The sequence below is a fragment of the Pecten maximus genome, chromosome 1, assembly GCF_902652985.1.
Source record: "Pecten maximus chromosome 1, xPecMax1.1, whole genome shotgun sequence".
Taxonomy (NCBI): domain Eukaryota; kingdom Metazoa; phylum Mollusca; class Bivalvia; order Pectinida; family Pectinidae; genus Pecten; species Pecten maximus.
Genome location: NC_047015.1, coordinates 31,765,593 through 31,787,272, shown reverse-complemented (window position 1 = coordinate 31,787,272; position 21,680 = coordinate 31,765,593). Strand labels below are relative to the sequence as shown.

The following is a 21,680-nucleotide window of genomic DNA, read 5'->3' as shown; positions in this document are numbered from 1 at the left end:
TGACATCACAGGATACATACATACGTGTAGTAGGAGCTGAGGCTGATATTTCCCCTATATAAATACTAACCAGATGAAGACGCCTGTGGTGACATATACCACAGAGAAAATCGGGAAAAGTTCCAGGGTAACAATGTATTTGATAACTTGACGAGTTGGGTGACACGAATCATTCTCGGCCCCAGTTATCGCTATACCCTTTTATTGACAGAGTGTAACTAAGGGAAGTAACTCTGATAGATCAGAATGATTTCTAATAATAAGCTATGGAACGACGTCGACATATTGTATCCCCCTCCCGGTTTACTTGCAATTATTTTCATGTGAAACGTAATTTACCGATATTTTTTTTTATTAGTAAATGATCCATCAAGTTCTGCAATCTATATGTCGATGATTTGTTGCTTTGAATTCAGAAAAATCCTCCAGACCTGGGAAATAATCTACCAGTCCCTTCAAACTTAAAACGTAAACAAGTAAACAACAGGACAACTTCTCACTAATCTGTTATTTCAATTTTCCTGTCATGAATTTGATCTTTCGCTTTCCATTTCTCTATTGTAGCATAAATGTTGGAGATGACTTCATATCCATTGCAACTGTGTAATACATGTAGATGTCAATTTCATTTCTACGAAAAACCCACAGGGGCTTGGCACGATTTTCCAAATAATGGTCCATATATATATATGTATTATAGTGTCGACACTATAATACATATATATATGGACCATCATTTGGAAAATCGTGCCAAGCCCCTGTGGAAAAACCCTAACAGTCTCTTGTTATCACAAATGTCAATTTCAGGCAGAAAACTTAAGAACTCGAAATGGTGAAAACATTGGGAATAATTGATGGCTACCATCATGATCTGGCGGTGAAATACGATTCCATTGCGCAGTGTGTAGTGTGGCTGGTGGTTCCATCGTAACTGCCCTGGGTACTACTTTTGGTTCTGACGCCCGTCATAAGCTTCGCTGTGTTTATTATCTAACATTGTTCTAGTAACGTGGGTACAAGTATTTTTTTTCAGAGAACACGACACTGCTGGTCTTTGAACAGATCTATATACAGCAGTTTTGTATATTTGATGGGTCTTGTGTATAAATGTTTGTTGCGTTAAAACCGCTGTTTACATCTGGGAGTTGTCTACAAATGCTTTGTGCGTGGCTTTTATAGGAAATGGCGTCACATTGTTGTCGTTCTATCATGGGGTTTCGAACGGCTGCATAAAATGAAGCTAGCTATATAAAGTTGCCTGGTCGTTGGATATATAATGACTGTTCTTAAGGTTAATTAAGTCACTGTTGGAATTAATGAGTTTTTAACATTCTCATCAAAATATTACGGAATTAATGTTATACTCCATAGACAGGAGACAGAGAGGGTTTGAATTGATCATTGAGATAGTAAGGTATAATGGGATATGATGTTAACCTCCTGTCATTGAAGTTTCAGGAAAGGGTATACCATATTTATAAACAAGATATAATAATTACTGATACATAAGTGAATCGTAATATAATCAACCAGGACTTTAGTCTTCTCAAACCCCTTTTTTTATTTATTTTGTTTTTGCTTATTCTTACATGTTTGACCCTTACGACCTTGAAAGTAGGTTAAGGTCATTTATTTGAAGAAAAAAAAGGTTTAAAGTGCTCTGCCAAAGGTAATTGTTTGCTTCATGTCAAGAGTCTTCTAGAACGTGGGAAGATTATTAAGGTATTGAAACACATTTTACCCCTCCGACATGGAATTTAAGGCAATCTCATTTACCTGAAAACAATTAAAAACATTCAAACTCTGGTAACAACAGGTCAAAAACAATACCCTGGGTCTAATGAAACTTAAAAATATTTAACTCTTGTGACTTTGAAAATAAGTCGGGGTGATTTGAGAAAATTCAGAACTATATTTGATCATGACCTTGAACTGAAATTTTTATCAGGAAACTTAATAGCTTTCCCATCTAGGTACATGCTTGCATATTATCTGGACTTTGGGTTCTCTGGGACTTGAGACGATAAGATGATTCTTATAGATATTTTTTTTTTAAATGAGTCAAGTTCATTGATATGAGGAAACTTTAAATCCTGTATCCACTGACGAAGTATCAGGTCTTCATTTGATCCCCTGTGACCAAAGATAAGGTCAAGGTCATTCCCAGGTACCTCTTCACCAAATATCGGTGATTTGCTAATAAGTTAAAAGTTTACAGACAACTATACACTGAATCCTTCATCACAGCATAAACGGCACTTTAGGACATTTAAGCAAAAATCTCAAAACGGGAAACAAAAATATTTTTTGTTCTACCAACAGAAAAACTGAAACAAAAACTATTTGTCTACATTTTTATTCACAAAACGGTTGCTTTTACAGTTGCACATATTTACAAATTATATGTCACTCACCACACAATCCTGTCCAATCATATAGAGTTCTCACAAACAACATTCTTCAGCTCATAAATGACCAGCATCTCACTCTCATCACAAAGTGAATTCTCATATAAATTATAAAAATATGTTTGACATGATTGACTCATGAAATGAATGATTTCTCATCTACCCAATTATGAGTGAAGTCCTGAACTCACAGATAAATTCATGACACTTATGAAGTCGATGGATATCCTGTAATCTCCTATAAGGTATGATGTATTATAAAGTATATTCAAATGTTAAATGCCCCTCATGACTACCACCACACCCTCTGGTTCCTTTTCCTAAGTATTGGTACAATCAACAATTACATATTCATAAGCACTTTCTGTAATATTGGAATCATAATGACCAGAAAAATACATGGATAATATAAAACCTCAAGGAGTGTACATTATTTGCTATCATTTCCATGCTATAGGCATTCCTACGGACTTGTGAGACATATATGTCCAAGAGTCTACTTCAACAGAAATGGAGCTATATGCAAATTATAATATGTGAGTAAAAATTACTTAATTTTCAAACTTTATCCCGTTAGACTTCCTTGCAATAAAATATCATCATCAACTATAACAATTGAATGGATGAATGACAAAACTTAAATTTTACACTACATATTAACAACATGTACTCCATTTGTATTTTGTACACACTACTTTTTTTCTTATCGAGAAATTTATTAAAACATTGAAAAGACCTAGCATTTACATCTGTTTCAAAAAACTATATAATTTGAAATATATAACTTTTTTTCACAAATAAGAAACTGATAAATTTAATTAAAAATTTTGTGTGAGGTTGTACTTAAAAAGTTCCCTCCAAGAGAGAATTTGATTTTAGTAATAAAGTTATTTCAGCGATTTCTACATCGAAAACATGTGACAATAAAACTTTAAAATGCTCTAAAACTTGAAAACACAAAATCACATACAGTAATAGGTCACAATGCCTGACTATTTGTACATAATATTAATCAAATAAGTATCAGATTATGCAGAAATGCTCTAGAAATAAGTCTGGCAATCCATTCTTAAGAAAGCTCTTAGCGTAAAGTTTCAGAAGGCTATATGTAGCATAAAATCTGTATATTCTTTTTACTTTTTACCTTACCACATATCTTTATATTCTATTGAAATGATTCTTTGTGTACAATGTATGCTGTATTCTGAAACTAAAATTCTGTGAAGAATTTATTTTTTATTTTTAAAGAAACTGGGGGATAACTTTCTAAAAATGTAAAGAAAATATAAGAATATCAGAAAATTTGTTATAAGAATGTCTAATAAAGTATGTTGATGTACTAAATGACATGTTGATAGGGGGACATTTCAGAAAACCTTAAAACTATTTTCCTTTCATATATTGACACGGTAAATAAAAGATTCCTAATCGAGTCCAAAGCTCTGACATAATCTCCGAGTTACAGATTACAAAGATTTCATAATTAAAATAATATATTTACCTAGTAGACATGAATTGCCACTTCAAAAATCTTAATTTGATATAAAGAGATGGTTCCTTCATAGAAGCATAGTTGTCATTAAATGTGAAACAAATCTGGAAAACACACAGAGCAAGAAAAATAATGTGATCTGCATCACTTTTCAAAACCACAAAAATAGCACTTTGAAAGCAACTGTCTTTCTCAAGGTCCCAACACTGTTACACATTATAAGTATATCTACAGAAATAAAAAATATCTTAACTGTGGCAGGATATTGCTAATGTTTAATATTGCCATCAAATAAAGTTAAAAAACAAGATAGCAATATCCCTCCATGTGCCATGTTGATTTACTTTTATTTCAATATTTAAACTTTAAACAAATATATCAAATATGCATTGAATTTTGAAGTACACTCCTGTCTTTCATCATAATCATAATGGCACAATCAATGATCTCCCTCCATTTTCCTTTTGCTCCCCCTCTCTCCCTTCACACATATAGACAATTCAACTAAACACTGCTAATTCTGGACTAGTATGCTACACAAATACAGTGTACTGGAATTAACATGGCAACATTTTATCCTGATTTCTTTTAATTTTTCTTACCATAGTTTTAACAAACTACCTTCATGTAAAGGAATTTACTCCGCTCCAAGATGCTCCTATCTAGCATGTGTGCTTATTACAAGCCATGCCTATTTTTGCTTAATTTTTTTTATCTTGGATTCCTACAATTATTTCTATTTGTCTCTGTTTTGATTTGGACATCTTTGATAATATCCAAATATTTACATTTTTGGGTATGAACTTTACGGACAGAATGATAAGAAAACACAGTACTGATGTTTCACAAAAATATAGAAAAAAAAATCCTAGAAAATAATATATATACATCTATAATGAAATGCAGAAATTAACGTAAAAAATGCGCATCTGAATGTTCGAGAATAAAAACATTTCACATATTTTACACTTTTTCATAGCTCCGAATACTTATAGCCATATGCATAGAAAGCAAATCAAATAAAATTTGGTCTGGCCTTTCTACATAATATATATTGTAAGCACCACCATAGATACAATTCACACTTGTCTAAGCATACACACATACAATCACCCTAATATCAGAAATCTGTAATGCCTACAGTCACTCCTTCTCCTTGGATTCTTTTTCCTCCTTGTTCTTTTTATGTTTCTTTTTCTTATGTTTATGTTTGTGTTTCTTGGTCTTTTTGTGTTTGCCTTTCTTGTGTTTGTGTTTTTTAGATTTTTTATCACTGTCTTCCTCATCATCTTCCTCCTCATCATCATCGTCAGCCTCTCCTTCCTCAGCAGAACTGGCCTTAGCCTTGTCCCGTTCATCAACTTCCTCTTCTGAACTTTCCTCGTTATAATCTGGCTCAAATGTAGCCTCATCAATCAACGATTCCTTTCGATATTTGATTTTAGCCGAATCTTCTTCCTTGATTTCTTCTTTTTTAGACTCCAATTTGGGTGTTTTCTCCTTTGACACCTTCTGACTTATAGAGGGAGCAGGTTTATTAACAGGATGTTTTCTACCATCTGAATCTTTGTGAGAGACTTTTTCTTCTAACGAGGAGCGTTCAACTTCTCTCCTGTCCTCATGATGCTTACTACCCTTTCCACTGACTGAAACAACTTCATCCTTATACGAATCATCCTTGAATGATCTCATAGTACCCTCCTTATCTTCCTTAAGTCTGTTTGCTTTCCTGTTAGAAAGTTTCTCTCGTAAATCCTCACGGGGCTTTTCTCTCAGATCCTCTGAACTTGCTAGTTTTTCTCTCAAGTCCTCAGACTCAGAGAACTTGCGTTTGTCTGGTGCAGATATAGTGATCTGCATAGACCGCTGCCTGTTTAAAACCTTTCTGTCATCACGTCGACTATCTTCATGTTTACTATCATCGTGTCGATTGTTGTCCCTGTCCCTGTTGCGTGAGGCTCCATCCTCCCTCTCCCTATCAACAAATACTCGCCGTGGGTTTTTGTTTGGAGGCGACAGCACAACTGCAGAAGCCACAGTGCTCTTCACTTGCTTTTGTGATATGGCCTTTTCTGCACTTTCTATTACTGACCTACAAAACACAAGAATAACTCATTATTATATGTCTTTCCTCTCCTCCTTTGTTACTTTGTCAGAACACCAAATGTCCCCATTTAATCTTAATATTGAAGATGAGTGTCAATCCTTGATTCAAAAATATTTGATTTAAAGACGACATAATATGGTTCTGACAACTGATTTTTTTTTTTTTTTTTCCCCTTCTTTCTTTTTCTTTTTGAAAAAATTAATAGCGGTATCACACCAAAATGCTCAAATAATGATCCAATTTATCAAACCACTGCTCACTTCAACCAAAGTTGAAATAAATGAAGTTTCTGTACAATTTTTTGAGTGCATACTGTAAAGGTTATATATTCAACAGTTTATAACTTATCCCAAAAGACATTATATATGTTTTTAAGAAAATGATAAAATGAACCAAACTTTCTCTCTGAATTAGTATAAATAAACAAGTATACATTAAAATGCTATTTTAATCAAAGTATGCTACCTTGGAAGTGACTGTTTCTCATGTTGATGTTTGTGTCTCCTTCGAGGTTCAGGGGAACGGTCACTTGAATAGTCCTCTCTCTCCCACTTTGACAGTTCAGGTGGTGAAAGCATGAGTTCATCTTCCCTTGACATGCGCAGTTTACTCTCAATAACAGATTTTGGGCCAGGATAATCGTCTCGAGATATCCTAGACTTGACATTTTCAACTTTAGATGGTTGTTGATTCTTACGCGATCCCTGGTATTTCAGCTCTTCCTTTGATGTTTTTCCCTCCGAGTGAGTGTCCCAACCCCTGCGAGATTTAGTATTTTCTACTGGCGACTTTGACCGTTCTTCCCTGGAGACAGACGATTCTGAAGCTTGTTCCTGTGAAGCTCGAGATTTTTTACTGTCAGAGTTTGATACATGCCTATTCTCCTTAATTTCTTTATGTCTGTGTTTCTCAGATCTGTTGGATTTTTCATAGTCATTCTCCTGTTGGTGAACAATCTTCTGCCTCTTAGCTGGGCTTTCGTCCTCCTCTTCCTCTTCATTACCTGTTTTCTCTATCTCTGTTACGCGTTTTGTTTTCATTTTACGACGAATTTTTTCACCTTCAGCAGCAGAATCACTTTGTGTCGCATCAGAATCAGAATTTCTCACTTTCAATCTTTTGATGTGTGGTCTTTCCTTTTGTTGTTCTTTATAATCATAAGATTTTTCTTTCTTAATATTCTTTGGGGGTTCATCATCATCCATTTCTTTTGGCTCTATAATTTTTTCCTTCTTTATTCGTTTTATCACTTCCTCTTCATCTGCATGAGATCTTTCTCTCTGTTTTTTTCCATCCATTTTTTTCTTTGGATTTTCAAATTCTGAATCATCTTTAGGTTCTTGTTTTACCTGAATTTTCTTTACTGTTTTTTGCTTGGACTCATTTCTCACCTCCTCTACTGTATCTTCATCAGTTTTATCTTTTTGTCTAGGTTTACTCTTTCTCTTTGATGGGATTTTATTTTCTTTATTGATTTGTGGTTCTTGAGAAGAAGATTTGACTTTTTCCTTATCTTCCACATTGTCTTTGAGCATTTTTTTCCCAGTTGTTTCTCTCTTTTCTGCCTGTGATTTTTCACTCATTGTCACAGAATTCTTTTCACGTTGAAGTTTTTTGTTAACTTTTTCATCATTCTTTTCAAGTTGAGATTTTTTGACCACATTTCCATCACCTTTTGCTTGTATGGATTTCTTTGCAATGGTTGCTATACCGGCCCCAGATGATTTTTTCACACCTGTCACTACCTCGATTTTCTGTCCAATCTCCTTTACTTTTTTACTCTTAACAGTTTTTTCTTTCTTAATGTCTCCAGTTTTCTTGGCCTTTTTGTCATCCTGGTCTTTGTTTATTTTTGACTTCTCTTGAGATTTTTTCTGTACTTTCTTTTTATCTTCCTTTTCATCTTTGACTCTAGTTTCTTGCTTGCTGTCATTTTTGCCTGGCTTATTGCCTGGTTTGTTGTTATCCCATTTTTGTCTATCTGATTGACCTCTTCCTTGACCTCTCCCCCTGGGTGATCTGCCTCTAGAATCCATACGACCCCGAGGTGACTTGGACCGTGGTCTGTATGGTTGCTTACCATAGTAGGGCATGTCATACTGCCCTGGCCCCGGGGGTGGTGGTGGCGGCGGTGGGTAGCCATAGTAATCTATGTAGTACTGTTCATAGGCTCTGTAAGACAAGACACAAATATTTGAAAAAATTACTTCATCACAAGCAAATACCTCAACTGAAGGAAATATAAATATTTGCTGAAATTTTGTTGAGGTGGACTGCTTTAATAGGCAATATTCATAATCCATCCACATGCAATTATTTACAAACAGATGGTGTTAATGCATATGGCAACTTTGAAGGAAATAGGCTGGAGAAAAATAATCCTTCCCTAAGGGTGTGTAGCAAAGAAATCTTATTCCTGGGAGTGAGAAGTAGACACTCATGTTAGACAACCAAGATTATCATTGATTGAGTTTCCTTTGTCACACTTTCAAAGTACAAAAAGATTCTTAAGGTTGAATAGTATTCATATGTTCGGTAAGTTACTTTTATTTTTCACCAGTGAGATTTAATTCTTTCAGTGATTAATGAAAATATCTTTTTTTGTTGTTGATCATAACAGTATACTAACCTAATTTAATTAGATGTTTACCTAGAAAATTTCAAACTTGTAATAAGAATGCCATAGTTGTAGACAGTGTATGCCTGCCATCTATTCTTAAATCTCGAGTCATCAATCCTGACAGTTTGGTTTAATATGTCCTATGAACAGGCCTTGAAATTCTTCTCCAAGCAAGAATTGTCAGGAAGTAAAATTAAACTAGTCCTGTCTTTATAATATAAAGGAACTACACTCTATTTTGACTGCAATCAATGAATATGGACCTAGTTAGTTAAGTCAACAGATGTGAGTACTCTTTAGATGACAATCCATACCTGAAATGATCGTCTGGAGGCCTCTGCCCATAGTAAGGTGGGGGTGGTGGTTGACCTGGATATCTTGGTGGAGAGAAACTTTGCCTTCCCTGGGGTGGAGATCTGAAGCCCTTTGGGGGTGGGGACCAGTTACCAGATGATGGCCTGTAAAAGTCATCTCTATAGTACGGAGGCGGAGATCGATAGCGAGGTAGTGGTGACCTTGACCTTCTGGGAGGTAGATAACCTGGGGAACCACGTCTGTATTTGGGGCTGCGAGAACGTGATCGGGACCAACTATATCTTGGTAAAGGCGACCTCTTACGTGAACATGATCTTCGCCTGGCTGTTGGACTCCTTGATCTTGTTCGATATTTCGGAGGTGGCCTTGACCAAGACCTCGACCTACTTCTAGTTCGGTATCTAATTGGAGTCTTAGAACGGAATCTGGATCTGGATCTAGATCGTGTTCGGGATCTTGTTCGAGATCGTAATCTTCTTGGTTTGGAGATGGAACGTGACCTTGATCGTGTTCTTGACCTCACTCTTGACCTTGATCTTGAACGACTTCTAGAACGGATGCGACGAGGGGGTGGACTGCGTGAATACTTCAGCCTTGAACGAGATCTAGTACGGGTCCTTGATCGAGTTCTGGTTCGTGTTCTTGATCTTGTGCGTCTCCGTAAAGGTGGGGTCCGTGATCTGTATCTTGATCGACTTCGACTCCTGTTTCTTGAACGAGACCTCCGGGGAGAGAGTGACCTGAAAGTAAGAACAAGAGACTGGCTCATAACACAGATTTTAAGGGAAACATCTACCTTCACAACACTTTCCAAATCAAAAAGCAACTGCATATAGTTTCCACAAATAGAATAACACACAGGGTTCATAAAGACTTTGAGTCATAATATTCCAAGACCTTTCCAGAACTTTTCGGGGGCACTGATCAACATGTATTACAATTATGATAGATATGTAACATAATGTTAAGTCGTATAGTCTAAACAATGAATAATGTTGTAATTGTACAATCATATACACATTCAATTGATTACACATAACAATCCTTACAAAGACTAGAACACTGACAGGTCAGTAAAGGCCCCACCATGTGACTGTATATCCCCGATTCCTCCTGAATTATCAAGAAGCCATTTACCCATATCCTCAAGGTCAACATTTGACATTTAGACATCAAAAACAATCGCATGGAAGAAAATATACATTATACATGTGAAGATTGTTTCCTTCCACCTTCATATTTGGTGGGCAGAGTGAAACAGACATGTAAGCTTAGATTTTTTTTTATTTAAACCTTGAACTTCCCCACTAACAGCCAATGTCATTGCCAATTTGTCCTGGAGTTTTGAACCCAAATGACCTTGCCCTTTTGTTCATTGATTCCTCCATTAATCACGACCGATTTTGCTTCAACATGGGATATGTCATAAAATATCGAAAAAACACATAATTTTATCTTGACTTTTGACTTAGTGATCTTAACCTTTGGTCAGTTGAGCATGACTCACAGAGTAATTCCAAACACTTTGGTTTTTAATTTTTAAACACATACCTTGATGCGGAGCGTCGCTTCCTCTGATCAAGTTTGTATTCCATTAACTTCAGGCGGTAGTCGACCATGACCTCTGGATTCAAACTGCAATTACCAATAACATTATTGACACAGATATTTTCCATTTTATTTTTTGATTTATTCAAAGGCTGTACAACATCAAAAGTTGTCAGATTAGTCTTACAAGGCCTGGCAGTTTGGTTTGTTTTTGTTTAACGTCCTATTAACAGCCAGGGTCATTTAAGGACGTGCCAGGTTTTAAAGGTGGAGGAAAGCCGGAGTACCCGGAGAAAAACCACCGGCCCACGGTCAGTACCTGGCAACTGCCCCACGTAGGTTTCGAACTCGCAACCCAGAGGTGGAGGGCTAGTGTTAAAGTGTCGGGACACCTTAACCACTCGGCCACCGCGGCATGGCAGAAACAAATTCCTAATTTTCAATTACAATCTCCCAAACAAAGTCTCCCATACAAAACTTGGAGACAAATTGTTTTTGCTCTGTTTCCCCTTCATTTTTATTTCTATTATAATTAGTCCCCTAATGTGAAAACTGTGATTTTCTGATTCTTCTTCTTCTGCTTAACAATTACAGTATTATAACAAAAAAACTATTAATGAAAAAATTATTTTAAAACGAATGTTTTGAAGTTCAGCTTATGCTCATAAAACAAATAAAAATACTTGCTATGAAAACAAAAACGACTACAATGAGACCTGATTACTTTAGTCTACTTAGCAATACTTACTCATCCCTCATCATCTCCTGTTTTGTTCTGTAAAATTCCTCTTTTGTCATAGGCTGAGGTCCACCCATGGGTAATGGGTATGGCACTCTAGGGGGTGGAAATGGTAGTGGTGCTCCCCCTGGTACACCCGGGTGTGGAGGAAATGGCATCCCCGCAGGTATAGGTAAACGTGGAGGAGGTAAGTTTGTATTTAATACAGGCACTGAAATGAAAAATAACCTACACATTCAATAGCATTCAAAGAGAATTATTGCTGCTATATATAGACATGCATTTTTGCCAAATTCTATCTTATATATATATATATATGTAATTCTACAAGTAAGGACCTTATTTTTCTAGTCAACTTGTACTTTAAGTACAACATATTCTTGAAAACATTTTTTTTTTTTTTAAATTTGTCTTAGATTCTCATAATTTTTGCTTGTTTTTGTTTTAATTTCACTATTTTAGTTTCCTGGATAAATATCTACTCACCTGTTGAAGGTGTAATTCCTGGAGGTGGGAAGGCTGAAGGATGGCGAACTGGTCCGTTGGTCATTCCAGGATGTCGGAAGTCAGGACCTGAGGGGATGTTTGGGTGCAATCCACCATCTGATTCCCCAGGTGCTCTAAGGTCATGTGGTGGTCTGTCAGTAACAACACAACATGTTATTTCTTAGTTGCAACAGATAACTAATTAAGTGCTGAATTTTAGTATCCTAAATAAACACATAGCATTACATTTTTTCCTGGATTTGAAAGGTTTGAGTATTATATATACAAACTTGTAAACTCTTTTAAAGGGTATGATATTTTGACAAAACAATTCATCATCAAAAGATTTTAATATTTAATTATAGTGAATGTAGAGAGTAAATGAACTTATTAAAAGCTTGCCATGTGCCTTGATAAATTCCTTAATTGATATCTGTATAATTTATTTCCAAGCGATTACATGCAGTGGATTCTTGTCTACACACTTTTTTATCATTAGAATGTTTGTAACCAATTCTAAAATGTATTTCAAATTTTCCGATGTCCTTGTTTAAGTTCTGCAGCATGCTGCTATACCTACCCTCTGTTATTAGGTGGGAGTCCTGAGGCATGCACAGCTGAAACACAATGTTAAATTTACAGATGAGGATTATGTCCCTTTACATGACAAGAGACTTGGTTACACCTATAAAAATGCAAGAATATATAGCTGCTCAGTAGGTTGGTATCGAGTCATACTTGTCCAAAACTAATTAACTGATTTTACTAGAATGTAGTTTTTATTATTTCTAACCAAATCAAAGCCAGCACACACACATATATTTCTGGAAACATTAATATCAAGAATAAACAAAAATGAATTTTCAAAGTCATTGTATTACACAGCAGGTTATCTAATTACTTCCCCTTTATCAATATTATCTTCTTGACAGTATCTCAAACTTTCAGATATCAATACCCAATTAATGAAAGTTTTGGCATACCAAATCTGAATAATAACGGATCAACAAGAAGCATTAACTCACATATGGGTCCAGCAGAGGGTGGTGGGGTGTTTCTGTTTGGCTTAACTGGAACCTTCTGTCCGATCACAGGCACAGTCTGTAATGTGAAACAATTATTATGTAAGTCAAGCTTTTGTATTAACTTATCAAATTCAAACCAATAAGGGCACAATTTTCTATCCACAAAGTAGAAACTTTGCTTTTCAAATAATATCTTATAATAGGAGAAATGTTTGAGCATGGAGTTATACTCGGACGGTGAAATAACTGACCTTGGGCTGCTCCTCCACTGGCCACTGTGGTTCTCTCTCATCCTTGACCGGTGTTGATGTGGTAGGTGTCATAGGCTTACTACAATAAAAGTTTCAGCTATAAAATTTTAACCCAATTTCAACTTTTCTATTCCATTATGATATGGCAGACATTTGTACTATCCTACATTTCTCACTCGTGTGTCCCAATTAAAATAATACGGAATTTCTTATTTTCTAATTTTTTGCTGTTTCTAAAAAAAAGTCCATAAACATGCAGTACAATTCTTTTTCTAATTCTGATTAAACATCACTATACATATAAAAGTGTAATGGCAGTATGAACTAACCTAGAGTTACTAACTCCTTCTGGAACAGACAAGGTTTTCACAGTAACACGAGTACTTGGTTCTTTCCGGGGAGGGGGTGGAGGGGGAGGCGACTCCATTCTTGACCTAGGTTTGGTCACTTCCTGCTGCTGCCTCTTAAGTTGGCGCTGCTTCTCTTGCTGTTGAAGATGTTCTTGTTGTTTCATCTGTTCCATTTTAGCCTCCATGTGTCTCCTCTTAACAGTTGTGTATCCAGTCTCATTGAGGAAATTGGTTACTGCTGTCCGCAGGAATTTATTCGCGATGAGCTTATCTGGAGAGGAGTCCATTTCATTGCAGGAAGGACAGCAATGGTTATCATCCTCTAACAGGGCATCACGAATACCTAGCAGGAAGATAAATCAATTGTCAAAATCTGTACATTTGCACATTTTAGGTATAAAATATTATCTTTGTCTGGTAAATTACATCAGGATCACTCAACTATGGATTATTTCTTTATCTTGTATTAACATATTATATAATGTAGTCAGCTATGTTTGAAATTATCCCTTAAAGTGAGACTTTCAACCAATTGATTAGAAATGATGATATGCCACTGGTGGCAATCTTTGACTCTTAATATATCTCAAGCTGATTCCCCCTGGCAGTAGTTACAAAAGCAAATAGTGGACACAAACTTCAATATAAAAATCAATGGCCATTTCCTAGAACATAGCAGAACAACTAGGGACTCCTGAACATGTCCAATACGTTTTATGAAGTTTCATTAAGCAGTTTCTGAGAAAAAATGGTAACAATGGTCATGTTTCAAAGTCTAAATTGGCTGCTGGCAGCCATCTTGAATCAGGCTCAAAATGTGGCATGCAATTTTAAAATCCAGACCCACCAACTAATTATGATGACCTAACTACGGGATTCACTAAAGTCAAACATACATTCATCGCAGTAGCTGTTTCCACAGCATGGAATCACTACAGCTTCCCTCAGAAGGTCATGACACAGTGGGCAGATGAGCTCATTAGGTACAGGAGACACCTCTGGTTTCTCTACTGATGGCATTGGCATGAATGGTGGTCTTTCTTTCTTTCCCTTCTGAAATGCCTCTCTGTAAAGGAGAAAACCACAGAAATATAAACAATAAACAAGGACTCGAAAAGAGCTCCCAACACTGGCAGTTCTCAAATGATGCTGGGGAACAAAACAATCAAATGAAAAAAATGAATGTGAATCATGTTATATATACCTGCAATAAAATGTACCTACTGTAAAAGTGGTTATTTTCGTGTGGGGTTAATTTTGCGACTTCCATATGTAAACTATATGTGTGGGGGTCATTTTCGCGATAAATCCACCTTCGTTTGTAGTTTGATATTATATGAATCGACATCAAAATGATACATGTGGGGACATTGCAATCAAAAGGACTGTGTAATTAGCTTAAATTTCCATATTTACAGTATGTTTAAATTCTTCATTCTAACATTAAACTTTGATGTTTCCTATTTTAGATGGTCAATTAAATTCCTTGTACATGTGCATAAAATTCATACATCACTTTTGCATAATTATCCAGAAATTATTTTCCAAGTTACTAAATCCCAGAGACAACCAAAAGAGGTTCTTACATCCACAGCGTATAACTTACTTGTCGATGATGGGGACAGCATACTGCCCCGTTGACATAAGGAGAGCTCCCGGTGAATGTTTGTCATCACATGGTGTCAGAAAACTTGTAGGAATACCTGTGGAGCGTTTGATTCTGTTTGGATTGACGACTTCCTGTTTTTTGCCAGAAGTGTCATCCAGATCATTTTCCTATAAATATAACATAAGAAAAGATCCCTTTTCAGAAAAAAAATTATTTATACAATCTCTTCCTAATCATTTTGTTACATTTAGGAGATAAATCACAAAAAGTATTTGGCCAGGTTCATTTATTGTGTTGTTGACTTTTTCAATAAGTTGTGCCCTTGAAGCACATAAATGGAGCATGTCATACATTTTATCAATAAAACATGCATGTACTGAGCTCATAGAGCTCCATTATAAATAAAAGCACTGTTAGTACATCCATTTTTTTCAAGAGTCACTAGCTGTATATGTAATCGATTTGCATCAGTGCAAGAATTCTCTGAAACTTACCGGTTTATTTGGACAGTTGTGGATATAGTGGCCAGGTTTCCCACACTTAAAGCAGAGGTATGAAGTGGAGGGCTTGCCTGCAGGGTACTTGGATTTCATGTAGCTGACGAAACAGAAACATCAACTTTTATATTTAATTTAATTTAATTTAATGAAATTGATCAAGGTGTTTTACCACAGCAGGTGGTTGTTTAATAGTATCCTTTTTAAATTGGAACTCTTTAGGAAAGGAGACAATAAGGTAGAAAACATCCTCAAATACAATTATATTACAAGGTACATTGTAGTTAAACAATTTATATTCAATATCTCAACTACTTGTGACCTCCTACTACTTAACTGGCCTAACAACATACCAAATCAATTAGGAGAACTTCTGAGGCAGAAGAGAACAGCTAGCATTTTATCAGGATGGCACATTATATTTCACTGTGACATCACAACTGAAATCTTCTAATTATAGACTACCTAGTATGTAAATTTCTGTGATACTCACTTTGCTGGATCAAAGTCTTTACCAGCTTGGTACATCATGGCCTTTATCTTATCTTCCTCAGAGATATTAGCATTGACAAGGTCCACAGTCTGCAAGAATTGTACATATAAAATCCTGTAAGTCAACAGTCTTATTTTGATCCTTTACTTTTTCAGTTTGTGATTTGTATGAAAATTTCAGACACAGAGTAAATGTTTAAAAAATCTTCAACAGCTGGTCATGACAAATTATGTGCAAAAAAAAAAAGACTAGATAGGGTGTAAAATACAGATAAAGATACAAATAAGGGTAGCAGAAAAGAAATGGTTGCTTTAGTGTCTTCTATATGCAACAGAAAACATTTGATTTTGCCCCCACGTTTCCCCAAACTCTGATATAACATGGATCAAGATACAAACCTATTCTTTCCCAAAACGTATTGTATTGATGAATTTGGATCCATGTGTAAGATAGACATTTAAAACATTGACAAAAGCTTTTAAGACTAGAGCCACCAATTAAATTATATCTTTTCTAACTTAACTGATCATGCATAATTTCAATGCCTAATTACACTGTACTTAGTCAACATCCAAGTCCCAAGCTTGAGTATGTGAATTTGTAATATCTTGATTTAAAATATCTTAACATCTTGGCTTATAATATCTGAATATATTTTCTTTTTTCTGCGTCCGAACAACTGCAACACATTCACAAATAAACACCACTGTAATACTACACAAACCTGATTTTGCCGTTCTTGAGCTCCAATTTCCGGCATTGGGGCAGCTGCTTTCTGTGTAGACAAACAAAAATTATTATAATTGACATTATCAAGATAATATAACTGAAAAAGTGGATTTTTTTATTTCTTAATTTTAGTTCAATTTGTTTATACAAGAAAATACTTTTTGTCCTTGATAAAAAAAAGTAAATTAAAATGAATGAAATTCACTAGGAGACAGATGACAAGTTTTCCTTCAGAATATAGAGGCCAACAACATGGAATGTGAATCTATTTCCCATGAAAATGTTATATTATGATGTTATTTTTCAATATCAACCAGTGTTTCACATGATAGACGAAGGCCAATACAATTATCATAATAGGAAGAAGAATAAAAATACCCACTTTTCCAGCAATAAATTCAGTAAGTCTCTTTATATTTTGTTTGAATTCAAATTCACAAAATGGGAATTATTAATGAATATGCAAATGTTCCATGGACAGATGCTCTATTCTAATATTGCAGTTTGAGTATTGTATTCATAAATGAAACTTCATATCTATAAAACAAACATTAATGACAGATTTTCAAGGAGCCTGATACCAATTTAACACAGAATTATTGGAATTTCAGACCTTATCTTGCAAAGATATGAATACATTCTTTCAAAATATAAGCAGTTGATGTAATTGAGTATTAATCATCTTCAGAATTTTTTCAATAAAGCATTTTTACAGGAAAATGCATGTACCAACACATCCAAGATGACTTGGAGTTTAAGACTCTTTCATCTGGTCTCTGCCTAAATGGTCAAGTTTGCATCAATCCTTTTTGCAAATCATGCATCAAATACCACATCCTGTAATAAACCCAGGATCCAACAAATAATTTCTCATTCAAGTATGTATAAGACAATAAACAGGTATTTGCTGGCATTTTTACTGAACTAGACTGGACCTGAGTCGGCCTTATTACAAGGCATTTTGCTGGACATAAAGATATGGCAGTGAAAAAGTCATTTTTCTTATGTCAGAAACATACTGCATTTTGGTGAACTCTGCTTTGCACAAAACTGATCATAAATGTATGACTGTGTGAGCGAGCCTTCATCGTGCTGGTATGTAGGAACTACAGGCCCCAACTTCGGTCAGTCTATCTGCTGGGAGGTGAGATTGCCTTCCTCAAGTTCCATCAGCATATCAGATCAATGTTCTGCCCAATATGATGTGGGATCAGCCATTATGATTATGCTTCATATCTTCTTTCCTTTTTATATCTTGGTAAAACCTGACTTTACTGACACAAATTACCTTAATTATTAAAGTTATACTGTAACAACAAAACTGATTACAAAATTTTCCTTGAAGAAGGGTCAAAAGGGCTTATATATTGCAGAAAACGAAACAAGAAGCCCATGATGTGCCTAAACAGTCATCCTGAGCGCTAATGTGTACACAAATAATTGTCTTGTTTTGCAATGAGATTTTAGCATATATGACCTCTGTGACCTTGCAAGTAGATCAAGGTCACTCATTTGAACAAACTTGCCCAATATCATGACCTTGAACCTATTAGTTATTTCGGAAACTGTTTGAAAGATTTCAACACAATTGTCTCCTGTGACCTTTGTATAAAGTCAGGTTTCACTGTATTCAATATCAAACTTAAATATTTTAATAAGGGTTATTAATCCAGCAGTATTTAATAATGATTGACCTATTAACAGTAATACCAAATGAATGTCTAACATTATCATTAGCTTCTTTTTGACTAATGTAAACCAAAACATGATAGTTAATTATCCTTTCTGGCCCAAGTTCCATCAATAAATCAGGTTTTCAGAAAGCATTATTGGAGTAAAAGATGGGTTCCCATCTACTTACGCTTAATTTGAGTTCCTGAAAAAATAGTTAAGTTTCATTTTTTGCTGGATTGTCTGAGTTAATAGCTTTGTGTTATTATCTTGTAAAGCAACTCCCAGTATAAAATATCAAATGAAAAGACTTTATCTGGAATTTAATAGGTACCTACCTTATGTACACCTATCCAGTGTAAGGTCGAGAAAACACTATATTTGGAAATAAGGTGACAAAATCATACCCAGGAATACATAAGGTATTTTTGCTGTGGGAACTCATCTTTCAGGATAAGGTCTAAGTTAAGGCCTGAACTGCCTTCAAAAATGCTAGAGATTCATTGATTAAGAAAACTTTTTTTAATTTGAGTCTTAATTTTTTCATACTTTCTTGAACAAATTTTTTAAAGTTAAAACTTTTCTTAAGATAACAAATATTCATGAACTGGTGTCAGGAATATTTTCCAGAAGTCTTCATAGATGTCGGCTTCCAAAGAAATGAAAACTGCCTCAGGAAATGATTGGACCACACCTAAACCTTGAGTTGGTATTTGCCTGATGATCTATTATATATACAACCCTATTTTTCTCAAGAGGCTATTATACAGCATCTTTTCAGAAGACTTTCTTCATATGCCTTTCACCCTCTAGTAGGTCAAGGTCATTCATGTAGATTTAAACTTAATAAACCTTAGGTCAAGATCATTCATGTGGATTTAAACTTAATAAACTTAATTCTATCATTTTACAAATCTAAGGCCACTTGATTATTCAGAAAATGTTTAACACACATTTCCACACTTTGGTTAAGGCATGCAATTTGAATAAACTATGAAGCCCCTTAATTTATCATCAAGCTTAGAACTCTGGCTGTTCAAAATGAAGTCCATTAAAAGATTTAAAAATCGTTTGACCCATGTGACCTTAAAAGTAGTTCAAGGTCATAATTTGATAAACCTGATTGGTCTTCATCTACACATGCTTCTAACCAAACGTTATTACCAAGGTAGGTCTCTTGGTTACTTTCAAGTTTAAGATTTTAACACATTTGACCCCTATGGCCTTTATATGTGACGACCTTCTTCCCAGCATGCACAAGATCCAATGTCGTTACTTTAGGCATCTTCGTTACCTAGGTATAGCACAAACCCAAAACTTGAGAAACATTCTACAGAACATCTAAAAATTTCATTACAATTTCATGCCAGGCTTTTAATTTTCCTGACCTGTCATACCCCAATTGGGATAAAATTCTATTAATTCCTAAGGGTAATGTCAAGAAGCACTTAGTTCTTGATAAACATATATTTTCTATACTCTCTTAATATACAAATATTATTTATACTATTGGAGGCTCTGTATTGGCCACCTTTGAGTTGTCTGCACACTGTAACATAATCCTATAGACAATACACCAGTTGTCTCCTTGATACTAGATAAAGGAGAGTGTAGCATCATAAAGGTGAAGTTGATTTATAACTTTCAAGGACAGATATGTGAGTTTAGTGATCATTCGTCAAAATTTGAGATATGTTAACCACAGGAATATGATACCCTGGTAAAAACTATGAGTAAGATCATAAAAGTTATATACTACACTGTATATACTGTACAACATATATTTTATAATGTATATATATTGTTCGTTTTTTTATTTTTGTTTTTGTTTTTATGGTCTTTCCTCTTCTTTGAGCATGTTATATGGGATTCCTATAAATCAGCTAAAATTTAACAAAAAAACATAGAAGTGAAAATAATAGATTTGTTTTCAAAAATCTACAACTTGAAATAATTTTGCACTGGATATTGAAGTTATTAAAGTGAGGACAGGTAAAAAACTATTTATAGTTAGTGTCCTAAATTTTGACCTAATGTGGTTGAATTGTGAAGTTGCACAAGAGATGATGATCATTAGTAAGTGTATCAAGTTTTAGGACAATCAGATAATTAATGAAGTCAGTAGAACAAGGACATATATTCGCTTGGGAGAGGATAACAAATTGGATACCACAGTCCAAAACTAGAGACTTGATTTAGTAAGAGTACAAAATTTCAGGACAATAGGATGTTGAAAAGCTATCTTTAGTAACAGTAACCCCTATTTTGACCCCAGGTGGTTGAATTGCGAACTTGTACTAGAGATAACATGTATTAAGTTTTGGGACAATCGAATAATTAATAAAGTCAGTAGAGCGAGGAAATCCTTTGGTTACATACAGGCTGATCCCTATACATATCCCCTTGGATAACACTACCAGTGAATATCAACATAAAACCCCATCAAGGTTTTCTTCTTCTTGACCTTTGTAAGAAGTTAAATGTAAAAGGTGGTCAAATAGGACCTTTATCCTTGATGCATTGGATGACCACTAGAATCTGATCAAATGTAAAACCTGATGTTACTATGGAGTGAATATAAACCAAATCTGTTGAGTTTTCATGAAATATCTTGTACATATCCTTTTTATTTCAGAAGGAATCAAATGTGACCCTTGACCCTCTAACCTTGACCCTGTTTTACAGAATCTGATCAGGTGTACAGAAAACTTGATATTTTGATACTATGGTGTGAGCCAAATTTATTTACATCAGTTATCAAGATAGTGTTTATTATTGACTAATTTGAGAATGTGACAGACTTTGTCCTAACAAACGACCGCAATACTATTATGCCCCAAAAATGGCGCGGACATCAAAATTGACTAGAACAGAAAATACATCTTTTCTTTTATGAAAACTCAGTCAATATATATACAGGGCTAACAATCGAAAGATCTCAGACTATAACTGATAATCAATTTTGAATTTGTAACCAATGTCACATTGCTAATACATACTTCACAGACTTTTCCAAAAAATGTATCCTCAAACAAGGAAAATACTGCCCCAACAATTATCTTATTGTTTTGACCTTTTCACCTTTCTTTGATTAGAATATGGACCTAAGAGCAGTATGCCTATTACAAAGTAATCATGTTATTTTCCCCTACCAGCAGGGAGTATTGTAGTTAAGTGTACAGTTCTAACACAGTATCTACAGATTTGAAAGGACTGTTTGCAGATGTGACTGGACACCTTTATATGGAGTATGCGAAGTCTGTTCTACAACAAGAGATCCCTGAGGGAACGTAGCACCTACCATTGTATAGTCTTTTTCGGTCCTATGAAGGACTGCTTT

The 21,680-nt window shown here is 35.0% G+C and overlaps 1 protein-coding gene across 2 annotated transcripts in view; it reads right to left on the bottom strand.

Moving 5' to 3' along the window:
- Positions 1-2,340: 2,340 nt before the first annotated feature.
- Positions 2,341-21,680, bottom strand: part of LOC117330471 (E3 ubiquitin-protein ligase RBBP6-like) — a 42,981-nt gene continuing 23,641 nt past the window's right edge. For both annotated transcript variants that reach the window (XM_033888768.1, XM_033888776.1), the window contains exons 5-19: positions 16,665-16,715; positions 15,941-16,029; positions 15,445-15,547; positions 14,948-15,117; positions 14,238-14,407; positions 13,321-13,684; positions 12,992-13,070; positions 12,741-12,816; positions 12,296-12,332; positions 11,716-11,867; positions 11,239-11,440; positions 10,494-10,577; positions 8,942-9,682; positions 6,473-8,179; positions 2,341-5,992 (exon numbers count right to left, since the gene is read on the bottom strand). In XM_033888768.1, coding sequence (XP_033744659.1) covers positions 5,044-5,992; positions 6,473-8,179; positions 8,942-9,682; positions 10,494-10,577; positions 11,239-11,440; positions 11,716-11,867; positions 12,296-12,332; positions 12,741-12,816; positions 12,992-13,070; positions 13,321-13,684; positions 14,238-14,407; positions 14,948-15,117; positions 15,445-15,547; positions 15,941-16,029; positions 16,665-16,715 — 4,974 coding nt within the window. In that variant the 3' untranslated portion in view covers positions 2,341-5,043. The remainder of the gene's footprint in view (positions 5,993-6,472; positions 8,180-8,941; positions 9,683-10,493; positions 10,578-11,238; positions 11,441-11,715; positions 11,868-12,295; positions 12,333-12,740; positions 12,817-12,991; positions 13,071-13,320; positions 13,685-14,237; positions 14,408-14,947; positions 15,118-15,444; positions 15,548-15,940; positions 16,030-16,664; positions 16,716-21,680) is intronic.